This window comes from Triticum aestivum, chromosome 7D, assembly GCF_018294505.1.
Source record: "Triticum aestivum cultivar Chinese Spring chromosome 7D, IWGSC CS RefSeq v2.1, whole genome shotgun sequence".
Taxonomy (NCBI): Eukaryota; Viridiplantae; Streptophyta; class Magnoliopsida; order Poales; family Poaceae; genus Triticum; species Triticum aestivum.
Window position 1 is genome coordinate 578785758 of NC_057814.1, and position 20521 is coordinate 578806278.

The following is a 20521-nucleotide window of genomic DNA, read 5'->3' on the forward strand; positions in this document are numbered from 1 at the left end:
TTATTAGAAATAGGCATGCACCAGTCGGCCCACAGCAGGCCAACTGAGCATAGTCGGCCCACTGCAGGCCTATCGGTGTACTGCAGGCCGACTGGACCCTGTCGGCCAACTGCAGGCCGACTGGGCTTGATTCTGGTGGCCGACAGCCCAATCGGCCAGCAGCAAACTGATGGGCCGCCAGTCGGCCTGCTGTGGGCCGACTGGGCTCAGTCGGCCTGCAGTAGGCCGATGGTGTATTATTTTTGAAAAATCTTTTTTTTGCATATTATTTCTGTAATTTAAAAAAAATGTATTATTTAAAAAAAATTAGCAAATTATAGAGTACAACATAAGTTCTTAATTTGTTGAAAGACGGTCATAGAAGTAGAACTAGAGAAGCATGCCTGAAAAGCGCAAGCAAATACAATACCATGAACCATCAAACCTTGGCCCCATACGGCCAAAGATACATTTCAATTTTTACTCCCACGCGCAGACCTGAGAAGGTCAATCACCACAAGAGGGCAGCTTGCCTCCAGGTGCTTGTACCCCTCTGTCGCCAACACAGCATCAAGAGTGGCAGAAGTTTTGATAATGAACTGAACACACCTTGCCTTGAGCTCTGGGCAGTTGTGTTGCTCGGCTAAAGTTAAAGTTGTCGCCGCAGTGTCCACGTTGATGCCACCGGAGAGCTTTAAGGCGCATATGAGCTTGAGCCTGTCCAGTCCATACCTGTCAGCAGCGGCAAGCAGATGTTGGGTCATGACTGTCCCCGCCTTTGTATCAGCCTCCTCCTGCTGTTCTAATTTTGGCGCAGAGTCAGTGTATATGGCCTCCCCGTCCCACTCCTGTTGTCTGAATTCTGGCACAGTGTCGGTGTAGATGAACTGAACAAGGGCCTTGAACACCGCAGACTCCATGTCCTCGATCTCCACACTTTGCGAGTCCTTCCTTATCCTTCATGTCTCCGAAAAACTCGGCCATGAAGACAGGGGACCTTGCGGCGAGGATGGCCTTGTGCGCAGCAAAAGACTCGCCCGACACGAGAAATCTGACGTCCGCTCCGGTCTCCCTGTGAAGGAGTTGAGCAAGTTGCAGGTGCAAGTCGGACGATGGCAGATATAGTTTTTTAAGCGGGTCTGTTTCCTCTGCTAGTTCCCTGAGAACATCAAGGGTGCATTGCACACTAAAAGAACCATCCTTGATATAACCAAATCCTTCTAGCTTAATTCTTTCCGAGCTATCTTGGGGCTTCCTGAATGTTATAGTCTGATAATTTTCATGGCGTGGCTTATGCACTCCTTCCTGATCAACCAAGCAACTGCGTAGAGTGAGTATTTAACAAAAAACTACCACATTTCATGGAAACGTGACAGAAAACTACCACTTTACGATTTTGTGTGAAAAATTACCACTTTTGTCCTAATCCATGGTAAAAAACTACCAAGTCTCGAAACCGGTCGCTTCGCCCGCGCTAAGCACCAAACTGACCAGCCGGTCCCAAGTTTCAGGTGCCACGGTGGCCAACCGACGCCCGCCGTGCGTTAACGGCGCGTCCGCGGTCGGAAACGGCGTCGTCAGAGGATCAGCATCAAATGGCCGGTCCCACGTTTTGGTGCATTGAACGCAAACCGACAGCCGCCGTTTCCGACCGCGTACGCGCCGTTAACGCGCGACGGGCGTCGGTTGGCCACCGTGGCACCTGAAACATGGGACCGACTGGTTAGTTTGGTGCTTAGCACGGGCGAAGCGACCGGTTTCGAGACTTGGTAGTTGTTTGCCACGGATTAGGACAAAAGCGGTAGTTTTCCGCACAAAATCGTAAAGTGGTAGTTTTCTGTCACGTTTCCGTGAAATGTGGTAGTTTTTGGTTAAATACTCGTGTAGAGTTGTCCTCACAGCCCCCGCTCTGGGTTCACTGAGAAAGATGAGACGCAGTGCCACGAACGTGCTCAAACCCCTGGAGTCCAGGACGTTCGGATATAGAAGGATCTCCCACTCATACCCGTCCACAATCCATCTGTATTTGAAGCAATAGTCGCTGCCCGTATCTGACATCATGCTAACGCCGTCGATCTTGAGCAGACGCACCGAGCGCAGTACTTGTGTGAGGTTGAAGTTTGTGGCCAAGGGTGAAGCTTCTTCTGCGGCGAAAATCATATTTTTCTGCGTGGGAACGGTTGTGGATCAGCAGAGTTTACTTGGACAAAAAAAACTTCCGCGGTCGTCTGACCATCATCAGTCATCATGTCGTTGAGAGCAAGCGACGAGCAAGGCCTGCAAACCGAGGAGGCTAAGGACGACTCACCGCGCCACCGGAGAAGAACGTCAAACCGCCCGGTCGCGACATGCTTGTCAGGAAGCCCCCAGCTTTGCTATGTGGGCGAGGCCTTGCTCACGCGTCGCGCCGACGGAGGAGACGGCGAGGGTCCGGAGGGACGGCTGTTGTCCCGGCGTCCTGACGAGCTGGACTCGTGGTGTGTAGGAGAGATCAGCGGGAAGGGAGTAAAGCAAGAGGAAGGACTTCCGCAGTTGCGCTGGAGAGTGGAAGGTGACTAGGTGAGAGGACTGTGAAAAGGAAAGATTCGCTCAGATGGGACCTTTTTGAGAAAAAAAGAAAAGAAAAGGACATTTACAAAGTAAAATTGCCACCACACCCGACCTAACATTTTATTCTTCGTACCCAATGTTTTTTAAAGCTTTTATCTTCTTCTTTTTTTGACTTCTCTGCCAAGAGTGTCTATTCTATCTGATAACCATCGGGGAAGCAGTACAAACGTCATCTAATATCATAGATCATGCATAAATTTGCTAAATCTATGAGATATGCTCTCCCTTTTTAAAAAAATCCACTAAAAAAGAAATCACATTCAAATGGCTCAGTTCGTTTCTAGATTTAATGTTTTGTGAAAATGGCAATCCATTTTTTGGTAGTGAAAAGAAACCTAGTAACTTTTAAACGTGAGATAATGCTATTCTACCTCTCCACTTTGTTTTTGTTTTCACTTACCGCAAATTAATGGAATTTTCCACAAAATTTTCTGGCACATAACTCATTCTGACATTTATACACTAGATTCCTAACTATGAAAAAAAAATACAAAATTGTAACTCGGTTTTTGAATTTTCTAAAATAAAGGGAGCGAAAATCCCGGTCATCAAATTTTGTTCTAATTACTCCAAGCTTCTTGAAATAAGATGTTCATGAGAGCTCCCAGTTCCGCGCAAAAAACATAGGAGCTTCAACGGTAATACACACCATGATTTAGTGACTGAAGGTGAGAAAACAATACCAGCAGACTCAACATCATACTTATCCTCGACTGAAACACACAACAGGATGATTCAGAGAAGAATATCTGAAGCATATTGTCATCAAAGGTTAGCCATTAGCAGAGAAATCCTACACGATAGCTTTGAGGAAAATGTAAATAATAACAAGAACAATAATTCTGCTTGAGTGCTTCCATAGATAGCATGGATATAACACTTGAAGATTTTAGTCTTTGAAGTATAGTCTAGAAAAGTAAAGGCTTGTATAGATGGACCTAATCACAAAGAGAGACCAAAACATGGACAAAGACACTTAAAGAGACACAAAACTCATGTGATAATTTCTTAACATTTAGAAATAACAAAGTTTTTTTTGCGGGGTTAGAAATAACAAAGTTGCATTTCAATGGACATCAGTACAACATGGGCTACCATCTGGTTATTAATAGTATCAATCCTCCCTGGGCTATCTATGGCAAGACCATCCCTGAGCCAATTGGTCAGAAAAGATCTTACTTTTGCCCAAAGACAAGGAGGAGTTCGAAAGTATGTGGAGAGAGCATTTGAAGTGCTTCAGGCCCGTTTGCAGTTGTTCATGTACCCGCTAAACAATGGGATCATGACACCTTCTGCAAGGTGATGGCATGTTGTGTGACCATGCAGAACATAATCGTGGAGGATGAGGCTGAACATGTTGCTACAGGTCTTGAATTTGAGAACATGGGTGATCCTATGTATCCAACTTCCAGATCAGAATCCAATCACGTTTCATGAGTTTGTTCAAATGTATCAACAAAATCGGCATCAAGCTACTCGTGAGCAACTCAATGAAGATTCATTGAGCATCGGTGGGTGGTTAAAGGGGACAAGTAGAACATATGTGCTAGTTGAACTCAAATTTGAACTATTTTAATTTGAAACTTAGTTGGGTTGTAATATTTAAATTAGAACCAATGTTGCATTTGAATATTTTCAATCATCTATGATTTGTTGTGTTGTTATTTTGAGCTTTTCGGACTACAAAAAAAAGGGTCAGAAGATTTAAGGGACATGTTTGGATGCCTGGCTCCTATATAACTATCTGCAGAGTGGTCCAGACCGGTCCACAGATGGATACCTGGTCCGATTTGGGGGTATGCGTTGGAGATGCCCTATGTTATAAATGTCCTCTTCTTTCCTATTATCTGTTGGAGAGATGGAAATTTTTCTCAAGTCCGTTCTTCAAGCTATCCCCACCTATGCAATGACGGTCTTTAAAATTCCAAAAAACATTTGTAGAGGAATTATTGACGCGATGTTGCATTTTTTATGAGGGGACGAGAAAAACAAGAGGAGGGTGCATTGGATGGCTAGGTGGAAAATGTGTGTCCTAAATAATAAAGGAGGGATGAGCTTTCGTGATATTTATTGTTTCAACCTGGCGATGCTAGCAAAACCATTGTCGTGGTTCTAATTCTGGCAGTAAGGGGTAGGAGTAATGAGCTTGATCTATCAAGGCACAAATGGGTACACACGAGAAAATATGCAGGGTTCAGGCCCTCGCATCTTCTCGGGAATCCAGACTCCTTATTTACCACTATTTTGAGAGTAAAATCTTTTTCTATTGACGATTTACTGAATGCAATATTGAAAAAGGGATCCTCGTTTACCTGGCAAAGTATAACTATCTAAAACATTGGTATATTATGCCTGGGTCTCAAATTATCCTAATAAAAAGGTCATCACTCCTAAAGGGAACGGAAACAATAACGCCTGAACGACCAGCTTTTATCATCTCGTCCCGAACGAGCTCAGCACCGTTGGATTTTTGCACAAATCGTAAAGCATCTTGGGGCGCCACGTCACGTTTTGTCCCCGTTTGAAAAAACAGGCGTCGTCCCCGAACGCCCGCACTGTGACACCTCTCTCTATCCTTCCCCATTCCTCTTCCTCCCACTCCTCTTCCTCTTCCACCCACGCCTGACCAGTCCCATCCGCCGCCGCGCGCTCCCGATCCGGAGAAGCAGCTCCGCCCACGCCCGAGCCCGCTGAACCCAGCCTAGCACCCGCGCCCACCGCCCCTGTGCAGGTCCGCCTCGCCGGAGATCCACATCGCGTCGCTGCCCGTTCAGGATCAGCTCAGTGCCGCCTGGCTAGGCTTGAGGAACGCATGCCGGGAGAGCCTCCGCCGTGCCGGTGGTAGCGGCGGCGAGGCCGACGCGCCGACGACCCGTGTTCAAGGGGGCATGCAGGATGTGCTTCCGCATCACCCTCTCCTCCACTTCAAGACGGCGGCCTCGGACGGGGCAGGAATTGGATAACACGTCCACCACCTGATCGAGCACAGTCGCAACAGAGGAGGGCCACCTCTGCCTCGTCGTGCAGGAGATGCTTCACTAGGTCCGAAGTCAATGTCTGGTCCTTCTTCCTTCTATGATTCCATTTCGATTTTTTGCCGTTAGTTCATGATGTGGTTTCTCCACAATCCTTACCGTGCTTGTGCAGAAGAACATATCCAGTTTTTTGAGAGAACCATGCTTTGTTGATCTGTTACTGCTACTCACGCAGGTGTCGGAGCAGGTGCTTCGTGACGGCTGGGTTTATCTACAGGTTTGTCCTTTTTGTGTTGAATTGGAGCACAACTAGTCTCGTTTGTTTTAGCCTCATTTGTCTTGAGATGAACAAATTCACATATATATATTTGCAGTGTGATGCGAGGCACATGTTAATTCAGTTACACGTAGTCTTTGATTTATTTGTACTCTGTTTTGCATTCGGGTATGTTTGTTTGTTTGAAATATTTGAAAATCTGTGCCAAGGTGCCCATATAAGTGTTGATTATTCAGTAAGTCAATAGACAAGAAATTGTATACCTCGTTTTCTGATGATGATGGAAGTGATAATTTTGATGTTCTCCCTCCTGCTGTTTTTACATATACTTGTATGTCCAAATCGTAATTCATGTCATGTCAAACATAGTTGCCATGGCAAATTCATGTCATGTTTTAGCATTGTCGACATACTTAGTTGCCATGGCAAATTCATGTTATGTTTTAGCATTGGAGAGATACTTAGTTGCCATGTCGTTCACGTCATGTTTTAGCATTGGAGACATACTTAGTTGCCATGTCAAGTGCATGTCATCTTTTAGCATTGGAGACATACTTAGTTGGCATGACAAATTCATGTCATGTTTGTTTTCCAAACATGGCAAGTTTACATTTTTTTTCCATAATGTTCACATGCGCATCCAGTTTATCTTTTTGGTTTTCAGGGGCGTATTGTGTTTTGAATTTGGACCATAGCAGAAACTTTCTGTAGTCGCCATGATCTTTCTATTGTAGATTTCATGGAAAATTTACTATTTACATACATGGCAAAAGAATTCCCTTTAAATACTTGGCAAATTTACTATTTACATACATGGCAAATTTTACTCTATTTTTGCCATGTCAAAATTTTACTTTTATTTGCCATGGCAATTTTTTACCTTCATTTTCCATGGCAACTTTACTTTTAGATACATGGCAAATTTACTAGAACGCACATGGCAATTTTTACTCTACTTTGCCATGCTAAAATTTTTACTTTATTTGTTGCCATGGCAACTTTTTACCTTTCATTGCCATGGGAAATTTTACTTTATTTTTTGCCATACCAAATTTCACTTTATTTTGGCATGGCAAAATTTTACCTTCATTGCCATGTCAACTTTACTATTAAATACACGACAATTTTTACTTGAACGCACATGGTACACTGTTTTTTGTGTTTGTACACGTTGGTAATTGTTAATCCACATTTCTTGCCACCATGCACACAATGCAAATTTGTCATGATTTTTCTCTTGGTCCATTTGCAAAACCAACAACAAAAATGACCCTGGCAAATTTTGCTTTTTTCTTTTAAATTATTCTTTTCTACCATATTCTGTTTTACATGAAACAATGGCAACTTTTCAGATCAAACTTAATTTCCTTTTTTTTGTCCTGTGTGTTTTTAAGTTCTGGCATTTTTCTTAGTTTCATAATTATTATGGTCTACTCGTATCGTCATGGCTAAAAGCACAATTTGTTAATTTTTTTGCATCCTGATTTTTGATAATGATGGCAGTTTAGAACACACACTATGGCAATTTTCTTTCTTTTTTGCCATTCAAAATCATGTTCATGGTTCAGTTTTTCAATTCTTGATAGCAGTCAGTTTTTTTTCTGTCATAAACAATAGCGTTGTTAAGATGGGAGGCCCGTTCAGGAAAGACATGTGTGCTTCGTGGTTGCGCGCTAGGGGGTTCTTCTGTTTGTTACTTGGCTTGTTTTCGTTTTCACGGGAACATGGCCCATAGGAGCGTTTTTGGGGGTTCGGGCTGTGGCTGTTTTGTATCGAACGGAATCGTTCGGCCTAAGAGAGCGCTTGTACCGAACCTTTCGTTCGGTGTGGGAGGTCCCCAGACCGAACGGTCGGTACATATCGGGGTCCAAAGGGAATCATCTAATATCTCGTGTTGCAGATTGTATTGCCATATCTTCTGAATAAAGTGAGTGTGATTTTTTTGTTTGAGAATTGAAAACGTCCTCGTCTTTGCATACTTTCTCTTTCCAACGGCCCGCCACGTTGAATCTTTTCTCCTTGCACTCATCTCACCTAACTCCTAGTCACCTTCCACCTCCTGGTCTCCTTCCGTCAACGAGAGTCGCCGGCGCAATCGTCTTCTTTTTGCCGACTGGGCACTCTTCTGTCCGTGACCCCCTCATTACTCCCTCGTCTCGTCGTCTCTCCTTGCCGCGGCGCCGTCTCCCTCGTCGCCGCTCTCCGCTAGACACGGCATGTCCAGCTCGCCGGCTCCCCAATTCAGTTGCGCGCGCGGGCCAGTCGATCCAGGTCGCCGACGCTAGGAGGCCAGCGCGTGGTCCTCCTCTCCTCCTCCTCGCCTCCGTCGGTACAGCTTCTGCTCCCGGTTCGCATCGCAGCCCTTGCTCTCATCCCTGCTAACTTAGTGATATACACGTGCGTGCATCCCCTCGCAGAAGCAGAAGAACTCCTCCCCTGTCCGGCACTCCGGCCTCGGCCATGGAACACGCCCGCACCACAAGCATCACCCGTTCTGAGCGCTCGGTGCAGCTGCTCGAGATCCAAGGCTTCAGCACGACGGCGAGCATGGACAGCGACGATTTCATCACATCAAGATGGAAGGTCGGCGGGTTCGAGTGGCAGCTCCGCGTCTACCCTTCAGGCCAGCCGTGCCGAAACCATGCCAGCCCGTGGGTAGCACTGGGGCTTGTCCTCCTCCACGAAACCGTCGGTATCAGGGCGAGCCTAGGTTGTCAGTTGGTAGATCAGCGTGGAAAGATCAACCCATCTGAAGAAAAGAGGATGTCAAGAATATTCTATGATGCCCACGACGACTCTGATCTAGTGCCGCTCATGGCTCGACACGATGTAGTAAAATCAGGGTATCTCAAGGATGATACTTTGACCCTGCGATGCACCATCACTGTGCTCAAAGATATACAGATACCCAGGATCCCAGCCGAAGGAATCATCGCACTGCCATCCACCAACTTGCACCAACACCTCGGCGCGCTCCTCCAGAGCGAGACCGGAGCCGATGTCACCTTCATCGTCTGCGGCGAGTCGTTCGCCGCGCACAAGGACATACTCGCCGCGCGCTCGCCGGTTTTCAAGGCCCAGTTCTTCGGGGACATGAAGGAGAAGTGCTCGGTGCGCTTGGAGGTCGAGGACATGGAGGCGGCAGCTTTCAGGGCCATGCTGCGCTTCATCTACACGGACACGGCGCCTGAGCTTGATCAACCGCTCGAGGAGGGGACGGCCATGGCTCAGCATCTTCTTGCGGCCTCCGACAGGTACGAACTAGACAGGCTCAAGCTAATTTGCGAAATAAAGCTCTCTGGTAGCATTAACGTCGAGACAGCAGCGACAACTCTTGCTCTGGCAGAGCAGCACAACTGCTCGAAGCTCAAGGACAAATGTATTGAGTTCATCGTGAGCACTCCTGCGGTTCTTGGCGCTGTGTTGGCGACAGAGGGCTATAAGCACCTCGAGGCAAGCTGCCCTTTGGTCCTGACCGAGCTTCTCAAGTCTGTCCACCTGAGGAAGAGTTGAAGGGTAGCTATAGTGCTACTGTGCTAGTCTGCTAGACTTTCAAGATTTGATAATGCAGAGTCAATAAACTTTTGTGAACTTACCTAAAATGCAGTACTTATATATGTATGTTATGTGCTACTTAATGATTTTAATTTTCCCTCCAGTTTGGTTGTATTTTAGTGCTTGTCAATGTTGACACAACATGACACACAGTTCTGGTGCTGTGTATTCTTGGAGTTCTTTTGAACACCATCCCGCATAAATTTTGGGAACAAACACAATTAGGAAAATGCTACTTAGTTACAAAAATAAAGAAGATCTCTGCTTCGATGGCGACTGGCGTTTATGGTGGGCGACCGAGAGATTGGAAGATGACTAGGTGAGATGAGTGCAAAATTGAAAAGATTCACTCAGGCAGGGCCACTTGAAATGAGAAAGTATGGAAAGAAAGGGACATTTAACAAAGAAAAATCCCCCACCATATGCATACTTCGTGTTGCCCGTTGGCATCCTCGGCTACGGACTATAGCATAGAGTTCCAAAAGGTAAAGAACATAAACATAAGAAATTTTGTTCTTAGAAAAATTTCTAGCTTCTTGTAATAAGAGTCGACGCATCACATATGCCATTCTGAAGAAGAATATTGTAAACTTTTAAATGAGCTGCTTATACATGACAAATAGTATTTCGCAAAAATATATATATATACATGACAAATAGCATTCATGTGATGATTTCTTAGCATTTACAAATAACAAAGCTCCATGTGCTGCCATACCATCAATTATGTTCCTGAAGATCATCGACTTTGGAGCAGTCAAGGCTTGTCCAAGTGGACATGATCAGGAGGAGACCATACTTGAAAAGGCATCAAAACAAACACTAGATTTGCCCTTTATCAAAAAGGAACTATTAACAACACTATACAGAAGGTTCTTGCAAAGCCCAGCTCACGCTGGTTATGCATCACCGTGTGACACTGATAAGCTTATAAGTTGACAGATAACCCAACAATTTGTAAAGATAAAATATCAGATGCAGATATTAGAGGGAACTATGAACCAGTCACATTTTGTCAGAAGATACATTGGTTTCTAGTTTGCACAGAATTAAAAAGAATGAGGAGCTAAAAAGATTAAAAGAATACAAAACTTTGCACCGGACAAAGGCAAAACTTTGGTGTCAAATTTCATATAATACTCTGTCATCTACATGTGTGATATTTTGATTTGGAAGAAAGAAAAATATTCGTCTGAGCTGGGAGTATGTGCTCTTGAGCTCATATACCTTACTTATAGCTTATAGTACTGGTACAACTTGATGCATGACAGAGAAGAATATTTGAAGAAAATTGTCATCAAACATGAACTATTAGAGGCGAAATCCTAAAATAACCGAGAGGAACATGTAAAATAACAAGAACAGCCGTTATGCTTCCATAACATGGATCACACTTGGAAGATTTTAGGATTTGAAGCAGTGCAGAGCAGTCAAGGGTTGTCACGAATGAGACCAAAATATGGACAAGACAACAAAAGAGACACATACATTGAATGCTTAAAAATAACAGAAAAGTGCATCATTGAATATTCAAATCACTTAACTCCGTTATAGCTCCACAAATATTCTGAGATCATAAGGACATTGGAGGATGCTGTGGAAAGGATAAAATTATACATATCAGACACGACTAGGTTGGTTCAGGTATGATTCCCACAAAAAAACAGGAATCACCTTTTTTTTATAGCTAACACAATCAGATGGCATTTTCCTAACGTTGTTGGCAAATTTGATGTGAGAATTAAGGTGTTCAAAATAAGTACCAGCATACAGAACACAAGGATTGTGTGGCTGCAGCAGAGCAAATCATGTATGAAACTATGAACACTCTAAAACTCCATTGATCCCCTTGTACTAATATTGACAAGTACACGAGGATAATACCGTATTTTGGATGATTTAGTACTAAATTTCATCTAAATTAGAGAAGAAATGAATGCGTAAAGTAGCTGATAACACAAAACACGATATAAATGGACATAAGTTTTCCACTTTAGGTAACTACAGACATAAGTTCCTACTCCCTCCATCACAAAATAAGTGCCGTTGATTTAGTACAACTTTGTACTAATATCTATCTATCTATCTATACCTCTATATATATATAGTAATACTATTCATCACCCAGGTTGCAGTAATACTATATATATATATATATATATATATATATATATATATATATATATATATATACACTAATTAGGCACTTCCTAAAAATTCTCACGTTAATTAGATTTTACGAGCCGTTAATCTGGTGGGTCCGAATTATTACGGTGTAGATTGCTCAATAGAACTAAAAAAAAACTCACGTATCTCTCTCCTCTCTCCCAGAACCCAACTCTCTTAATCCCTCACGTCTATCTGAATGAAATAAAGAGTCCACAACAATCATGGGATGAGATTCAATCTAGATGCAAAACCTATCCACGCATGTTGAAAAAAAAAAACTATCCATGCACTTTTGTAAAAAAAAAGATTCAGCTATGAAAAAAAAACTCCTTGCGTCATCCAGCCATGCTCTCCCTCCGCCGCCTCTCGCCTCTTCTCTCTCGCTCCCCCTCCACCGCCGCCTCGCCTCTCCATCTCTCCATCTCTCTCTCTCTCTCTCTCTCTCTCTCTCTCTCTCTCTCTCTCTCTCTCTCTCTCTCTCTCTCTCTCTCTCTTTCTCTCTCTCCACGATCTATTCTTCTTCATTATCTCGAGAACAAAATCGTACGATGGATTCCATGTCCTCAAGGAGTTTTTCCTAATGTATTGGATCCATATTTTTCTGGATTTGTTTTCTTGCAGGTTTAGAGGGGAATCAATTTTTGCCGTCTCCACGGATTGGATCCTGAATCTTCTCACGTATAAATTTTGGATGCTTCATTGAGATCAGGTTGGAGCACACGAACTATGCCCATCATCGCTGCTCAAGATTCTCCCACTCTACGCCAAGGTTGTCTCTGGTCGGTTGCTGTCATTGCGCAGGTTAGCGAATCGTCCTCCCATTAGCAATTATTTGCTCCGCTGGTCAGATGAAACAAGTTGCTTACTTATTGCACGAAGAACTGACTTGATCATAGTGTTACTCTCTTTTTTTGAATTAAATCCTTGAATTTGGTAGCTTCTTCCCTAAATTAGTTTTAGAACAATAAATCAATTGACAATAGAGTAGCGCATGTACGTGCAAAGCTAGCTTCAGAAGCTAGCAGACAGGCAGGTGGATAGATTCCGTCAAAGTCACACGTACGAAGCTAGCTCACACACGTAGAGCCGCCGCCTTGATGCGTGTATGACAGTACGTATAGACGAACAGGAAAATTTTGACTAGAAACATGCACGCACACGACACAGGAGCACACAGCGAATTGATGGCCACAGGAGAGTCTCGCCACAGGACCATGTCGGTCCTATTTGATTTCTTTCTATTGATCCCACTATCGATTACATATGGGGTGTTATGTACATACATGTATATATATTACTAGGCTTGACTTAATACAAACCTGGCAGCACATGCATACATGGCGGACACGGGATTAACTCTAATACCCTAGAGAGTAAACAAGTACTAATCTTCAGAATTTAGTGTTCGTAGCGATTAATCTTTTTGTATTCCTTTAATTTGTTATATTCAAGTTCTACATTATTACTTTTTTGCAGTCTCAGGTTGAAAACAATGGTCTGCAATATACTCGACGCGAATAATCATGCGAAGGATTCCTGGAAAGGTAATTAGGCTTTAGCATGCCATTAACCCTGAAAGAAATGAAATATTTTTTCTAGGGATTTGTTATACTGTTTTTTAGATTACATTAGTAGAGTACGCAGTTCACATTGTTTACATACTACACGGCAACCAAGAGTTAATCAAAGTTTTGTACTCGGCTTGCGCCTCTAATAATCTCCACAATTTTGCATTCCTTTCATATGTATTGAAGTTATGTTTTATTTGTTTCTTTGGTTCGAAAGTAATGGCACCTGATATGTTTGATTCAATTAGCAAGGGAATGGATTAAATAAGAAATTATGACTTATAGAAGTTATTATGATTTTATAGGCTTCTTTGTCTATCATAATGCATTGTATTTGCTACATGGCAAGGTAATGAAACATTGGTTAGCAAGATATGGCCATTGATCTACCAAGCTTCCGTTTACATGGTATCAAATTTTAGGTTACATCTTTGTGGAATTTCCATCCATTTGAAGGCGACAAGATACTGATTTTTTTCACATGATGAAATTTCACGATATAAAATGTCTAAAAAAATTGGGATAGCCAAACAAAGATGCACATTTTCTAGCATTGAAGTTCTTTCGAGCAAAGATGCCAGACGATTTACTTATCTGGTACAACTATATTTGTTGAAATTATGAATTCATATGGTCTCTCCATATTAACACCGCTCCAATTGTAGAAAGAAATTTTTTTCTAGCACGTCCACCAATACTTATGTACATGCAAAAACATGTTTAGCTCCCAAAACGATGCTCTATAAAAGAAGAACATTAGAAGAAATAACTGAAATTACTTATGAATCATAAAAACTTACTTATCATTTTGATTTACATTCCTTTTGTTACATTTTCTTCTATGCTAATTTAACCTATAATGGACAGGGAAAGTTCTGTAATATAGAAGCAACAATGAAGTTCATTAATACACCAGAAGAGTTGTACTACTTAGGACGCTGCAAATGCAACAAAAAAGTATAAAAATAAGACAACAACTTATTATATCACTTGCGTGAAGAAGAAACCAGAGCCGAAATGTTTATAGCGCATTTGATAATATCTCATTATTTGGGTAGTAATTCATCATGTACTGGCCTATATATGCCATACTATTTGTATGCACAAACATAAGCTAGAGAAATGAGATTTGGGTGCAACAACAATCTGCACCATGTTTTAGGCAGAGTAAAAAATATTTTAGAAATCTGCAAAATTCTGGATAGATATGGATGATTGTGACATCAGTAGACGACAAACAAATATAGAAAATATGTGCACAACAATTGGTAGATGCCTATACGAGTATAGTTACCAAGATTATTGTGTATATGATGCTCTATATTGTTCACTATCTACCACATGCCACTTTATATAATTATTATTTTGTGTTAATTAACAAAAAAAAATATGTTTTCGTATAAGCATATTGCTGACAATAAGATAATTGTGCAGGACACCAAAAAGACTAGGACGGGAACACATGTTTCATTTTATTCTGATGAACAATTGGGAATAAGGGCATTCAGGATAGAGATGTGGACGCATTGATATAATTCCAGAAAACAATGCTGATGTTGAGCATTTAGATATCAGAGGAACTGACACTACTAGGAAAAGGGCTATAGATAATATAGACACTAATGACGCACCACACATGTGGAGCGCCACTACTATATACTAATGGCGCACTATGTGTTGGTACGCCATTAGTGTCCAAATACTAATGGCGCACCACATCCACGGTGCGCCACTACTAACAAAATAATTTTTTATTTTTTTTTCAAAACTATTAATGGCGCACCAGGGGATAGTGCGCCATTACTAGTTTAACTAGTAATGACGGACCACACCCTCGGTGCGCCAGTACTAACAATTTTTTTTATTTTTTTTTTCAAAACTACTAATGGCGCACCAGGGGACAGTGCGCCATTACTAGTTTTAACTAGTAATGGCGCACCACACCCACGGTGCGCCATTACTAACTTTGCCCAAAAATTCCACCAAATGCACACCCCCTCCCGTGGACCGCCTTTTCAGTTTTAAAAAAATAAAAGAAAATGATGAAAATGTCAAAAAAATAAAAAAAATAAGTTTTCCATGTGATATGTGGTCTAGTTGTTGGGAAAATTTATAAATATGAATTTCGACTTTATTTGCAAAATCTCTCTTGAATTTGTAAAATGGGCATAACTTTTGCATACGAACTCGGATTAAAAAGTTTTATATATGAAAAATCATCTACTCGAAAAGTTACATACGAATTGAACTGGGGGAACCCCGTTCAACATCTTCAAAATCCTCAAAAACCTAACGGAACGAAAGATACGGGGCTTTTAAGATCTAGAGGGGGGGAAATGAAAAAAAATTCAAACTTACTAGTGGCGCACCATTTGCTAGAGCAGAGGAGTTAGGCTGCTGAGAGCAGAGCAGGCGACGGACGACTCACCGCTCCGCCCTCGATGTGCTTTTGGGCGCGAGGTCGATAGGTTGGTCTCCCGGCGTCGGCTAAGAGGATCGATCCGGGCAGATCCGTGCTCCAGCGGCCGGATTTGGGCCCCGACGAGCCGATCCAGTGGAAGCGGCGGCGAGGAAAAGGGACTGGACCGGGGGCGCCGCCGCCGCAAAGAGTCAAAGAGGGAGAGGAGGTAGTGGGCTGCCGACGGTGAGAGATTGCAGAAGACTGGCGCCGGGGAATGGCGTTGACGGCGGGAGACCGGGAAATTGATTTACTCAAGCGGGAATCTTCTCGGTACGACACACAATGAATGGTTTTTTTTTCCAGAACTACACACAATGAATGGTAAGAGCATCTGCAGCGGGCACCGCAAACCCTCTCAAACGCCCCAACGGCCCATCACCGGTCACGAAATTTCGAATCAGACGGACACCTCAAATGGGCTTCAAACGACCGGGCTGACCCGCACCCCTCATATCCAGCCTAAATATATGGGGCAGATATGGGCGCACGGGCACGCCCGCCACGTCGGACCCGGCCTAGTGGAAGCGCGGCGCACTTCTATGTGGTGCGCCATTACTAAGTCAGATAGTAATGGCGCACCGTGTGATGTATGGCGTGATGCTAGTGGCGCACCTGTAGTGCGCCATTAGTAGGCACAACAGGTGCGCCACTAGCAGGCCTTTTTCTAATACTGTGAGATTATTCAACGATCAACATAAGTACTAGCACGAGTAAATTAAGGAATTGAATAGGATAAGTATGTAACCTTTCTTGGTGTATTTTCCTGTTCTTTCATAATATAAGTATCAGACCTCAATAATTGCTATAGAAATTTAAGTTAGTGACTAATACATTCTTTTTATTGTTTTCCAGGAGTAAGCGAAAAAGGTCACCTACTTTGAAAACTTCGAAGCAAGTGCTGATTGGTGATGAAGATATTGTAAACCAACATAAAAAAATTGGGACAAGGAGCACAAGTCGTGTTATGCATCTTGATGAAGAATCAAAAATTGAGGGATGACAGGAAACGAATGAATCAAAATTCATGGAATGGCGAACAATGATGAAGCAGACCGCAAATCAAAGACTGGAAGGTTCTCAAAGTCATAAAGATTCCAAACTGAGGACATTGGGTAATGGGGCTGATAAGCAATCGACGACCTGAGACATTCCAAAACATGGTGCATCAAGGACTAAAAAACAAGTAACGCATTGATAAATATTTAGCGACATTTAGGATTTCAAAAAAATGTACATGCACATCAGATTTGTACTTCATATATACTTTGTTTTTTATTACAAAAATGCCAATTAATCTGTAGTAGATGTTTGGGTTATATCTAAATGTCTAAAACAATTAAATATTGAGCGCCCCTATTGAGCAACATGCGTCAAACTTAGTGGAACAAATCAAAACAAGAAGAGCTAACTGTTACAACAATACCAGGAATTAAGAATATACCCGTTATTCTACCTATTATATAATGACATTGAAATATAATATAGTAATATATTAGGTGACAAAACATTCGAAATGTGAAAATAAAACAAATACACAGGAAATGGTTGCTACCTAAGTAAACCAAGCTCCCAACTTGCGATACTAGAATCTAATGGTAGTCATCTAACATCATTAGAGCAGAAACAAAGGAAGCTATATCGCAAAAGAAAGAGATATTTCATCTGACATTCTCAATATACTAGCCCGTGCGAATGCACGGGTTGGCGACTAGTTGTACTAAATCAACGACACTTATATTAGGACGGAGGGAGTACTAGACTACACAAGGATGCAAGCTCAAACAGAGACTACAGGTCGTGAAATATTTGACCATTAGCAGTTTAGCACTATGGCTACCTCGTCACATGGACAGACTTGAGAAGCTCGGTCAACACCAAAGGGCAGCTTGCCTCGAGGTGCTTATACCCCTCGGTCGCCAACACATCACCAAGAACCACGGGAGTGCTGACAATGAACTTGATACATTTGGCCTTGAGCTTCAGGCAATTGTGCTGCTCTGCCAAGGCAAGAGTTGTCGCTGCGGTGTCGACGGTGATGCCGCCTGAGAGCTTTATTTCGCAAATCAGCTTGAGCCTATCGAGTTGGTACCTGTCTGAGGCTGCAAGCAAATGCTGAGCCATTGTTGTCGCCTCCTGGAGCGGGTGATCAAGCTCGGGCACCGTGTCGGTGTAGATGAAGTGCAGCATGGCCCTGAATGCGGCCACCTCCATGTCCTCGATCTCCACGCGTGCCGAACACCTCTCCTTCATGTCTCCGAAGAACTGGGCGTTGAAAACCGGAGACCTCGCGGCAAGTATGTTCTTATGAGCAGCAAAAGACTCGTCGCCCACAAGAAAGGTGACATCGGCTCCCGTCTCACTCTGCAGGAGCTCACCGAGATGCTGGTGCAAGTTGGAGGACGGTGGCGCGATCGCTTCTTCAGCTGGGATGGTTGGTACTGGTAGTGATTCCTCCTTGTACACTGTGATGGAACAACAGAGAGTCAAAGTATCGTTCTTGAGATAACCAGATGGTATGAAATCTCTATCTATGAGATCCACGGGGCAGAGCAGTTGGAACTCTTGGGGATGATAGAAGGTTGCTGACACACTGCCCTCTCGAGCTGGTTCAAGCTCCCCGCTGGGATCTACCAGGCGACAGGCCAGTGTCGCCCTCACGCCGCGCTGTGTGCGGGCTTCGCTTAGAAAACAAAGAGCCGGAACCACATACGGTCTCCTTGCAAAAATGAAATTTACTTGCCACTCATACCCATCGACATCCCATTTGGCTTGGAAGCCAGACTCGCCGCCCCTGGTCGAGCTAAACTCCTGAATCCTGAGCAGCCTCACCGAGCGGACGACTTGGTTGAGGTCTGCAAAGGTGCTTGCAATGGCGTAAGCCACAGATCTTGGTCGCGGCTGGAGTTTATGCGTGGAAAAGACTGGATTAGTACATCCGATATACATATACATAAACAGAGGAGTTAGGCTGCTGAGAGCAGAGCAGGCGACGGGCGACTCACCGCTCCGCCCTCGATGTGCTTTTGGGCGCGAGGTCGATAGGTTGGTCTCCCGGCGTCGGCTAAGAGGATCGATCCGGGCAGATCCGTGCTCCAGCGGCCGGATTTGGGCCCCGACGAGCCGATCCAGTGGAAGCGGCGGCGAGGGAGAGGGACTGGACCGGGGGCGCCGCCGCCGCAAAGAGTCAAAGAGGGAGAGGAGGTAGTGGGCTGCCGACGGTGAGAGATTGCAGAAGACTGGCGCCGGGGAATGGCGTTGACGGCGGGAGACCGGGAAATTGATTTACTCAAGCGGGAATCTTCTCCGTACGATATACAATGAATGGTTTTTTTTTCAGAACTACACACAATGAATGGTAAGAGCATCTGCAGCGGGCACCGCAAACCCTCTCAAACGCCCCAACGGCCCATCACCGGTCACGAAATTTCGAATCAGACGGACACCTCAAATGGGCTTCAAACGACCGGGCTGACCCGCACCCCTCATATCCAGCCTAAATATATGGGGCAGATATGGGCGCACGGGCACGCCCGCCACGTCGGACCTGGCCTAGTGGAAGCGCGGCGAGGGAGAGGGATTGGACCGGGGGCGGCGCCGCCGCAAAGAGTCAAAGAGGGAGAGGAGGTGGAGGTCGACTCGGCGAAAGAGAGGGGGGGCGACGATGAGAGATTGCAGAAGACTGGCACCAGGGAATGGCGTTGACTGCGGGAGACCGGGGAATTGATTTACTCAAGCGGGCACCGTTGTTTCCCAAACAAAATCACCTCACGTACAACTAAATCTTGTCTGACTTCCGTACGACAGACAATGAATGGTAATCTACGCCGGTACCTGTATCCACCCCAAACGTCCGGGCGGCCTGCCGGGTCAAGTGCCCAGACAAAAAGCTGCCACCCAACCGAAGCTGACAAATCTAACACAAACGTCTGGGCTGACCGGCATTCCCCATACCTGGGGCGGATATGGGGACGCCTTGAGGCGACGGGCGCTTCCATCTTGTCGGTTCCGACAAGCCGAACCTATCCTAAATCCTTTTAAAATTGACTAATCCACCACTTCGACCGCACTCCTCTCGCATCTATCGTCCATTTCCCACCTCCGTGTAGCCGCCCACCTCCTTCATTGCTTGCCGTCGATGTCTTCGCCAACAACCATGTCCGCCACTATCGGCATGGATGATGCGGCGGCGGAATCGGTCGGGCACCCGACCGTGGCGGTTAGTGGAAGGTGTGCCGCCGGAAGCAACGCGAGCGTGAGGCGACGAGGAAGGTTGCTACGGAGAGAACCAATGCGGAGATGGACGTGTACCATTCGATGAAACTTGTAGGATGATAGTTTGATTGTGATGCATATTGTAGGATCAAAGAATGTGTGACATTATAAATGATGGTCAGCAGACTTTAATTTGACATGGGGTATACCAAATTCCCGTTGTTTGAAGTTGGGCAAACATCACAAACTCAAAAAAAGAAGGTATTGAAGCCAAGTGGTCCGGAATTCACACGGTTTGGAGATGGTTTGTTGCTTGAATGTTGGTTGAACACTATCGTGGGATCCTGTATGAGCAAAAAGACGTCAAATATTGGGGGGAAATCACAAAATTTATCATCGAGGTGAAGCTGCCAACTCCTCCCGCGGTATCTCCAGGGGAAACCCAAGATCAGTCGATCAGATGACGGCGACGCCCTTGTGTTCTTACCTCCTCGGGGGCGTCATTCTTGGAGGTGTGCATTGGCTTGAGGTATCAGTGGACAGTTCAAGTGGTGGAGTGATGTCTACTACGCAACCTTCTTCTTGTAGACGTTGTTGGGCCTCCAAGTGCAGAGGTTTGTAGGACAGTAGCAAATTTTCCTCAAGTGGATGACCTAAGGTTTATCAATCCGTGGGAGGTGTAGGATGAAGATGGTCTCTCTCAAACAACCCTGCA

At 44.3% G+C, this 20521-nt stretch overlaps 2 protein-coding genes and 1 pseudogene across 2 annotated transcripts; 1 reads left to right on the forward strand and 2 right to left on the reverse strand.

The window, feature by feature from the left end:
• Positions 1-389: 389 nt before the first annotated feature.
• On the reverse strand, positions 390-2509 carry LOC123164522 (BTB/POZ and MATH domain-containing protein 1-like; annotated as a pseudogene).
• A 2636-nt stretch (positions 2510-5145) lies between these two features.
• On the forward strand, positions 5146-9499 carry LOC123164523 (BTB/POZ and MATH domain-containing protein 3). The gene is made up of 3 exons (XM_044582032.1): positions 5146-5631; positions 5800-8170; positions 8259-9499. Exon 3 carries the CDS (start codon positions 8302-8304, stop codon positions 9352-9354), a length of 1053 nt encoding a protein of 350 aa, XP_044437967.1. The 5' UTR covers positions 5146-5631; positions 5800-8170; positions 8259-8301; the 3' UTR covers positions 9355-9499.
• Positions 9500-16450: 6951 nt separating this feature from the next.
• LOC123164525 (BTB/POZ and MATH domain-containing protein 1) lies at positions 16451-18682 on the reverse strand. The gene is made up of 3 exons (XM_044582033.1): positions 18597-18682; positions 18344-18492; positions 16451-18056 (listed from the first exon to the last, which is right to left on the reverse strand). Exons 2-3 carry the CDS (start codon positions 18351-18353, stop codon positions 17428-17430), a joined length of 639 nt encoding a protein of 212 aa, XP_044437968.1. The 5' UTR covers positions 18354-18492; positions 18597-18682; the 3' UTR covers positions 16451-17427.
• Positions 18683-20521: the final 1839 nt, after the last annotated feature.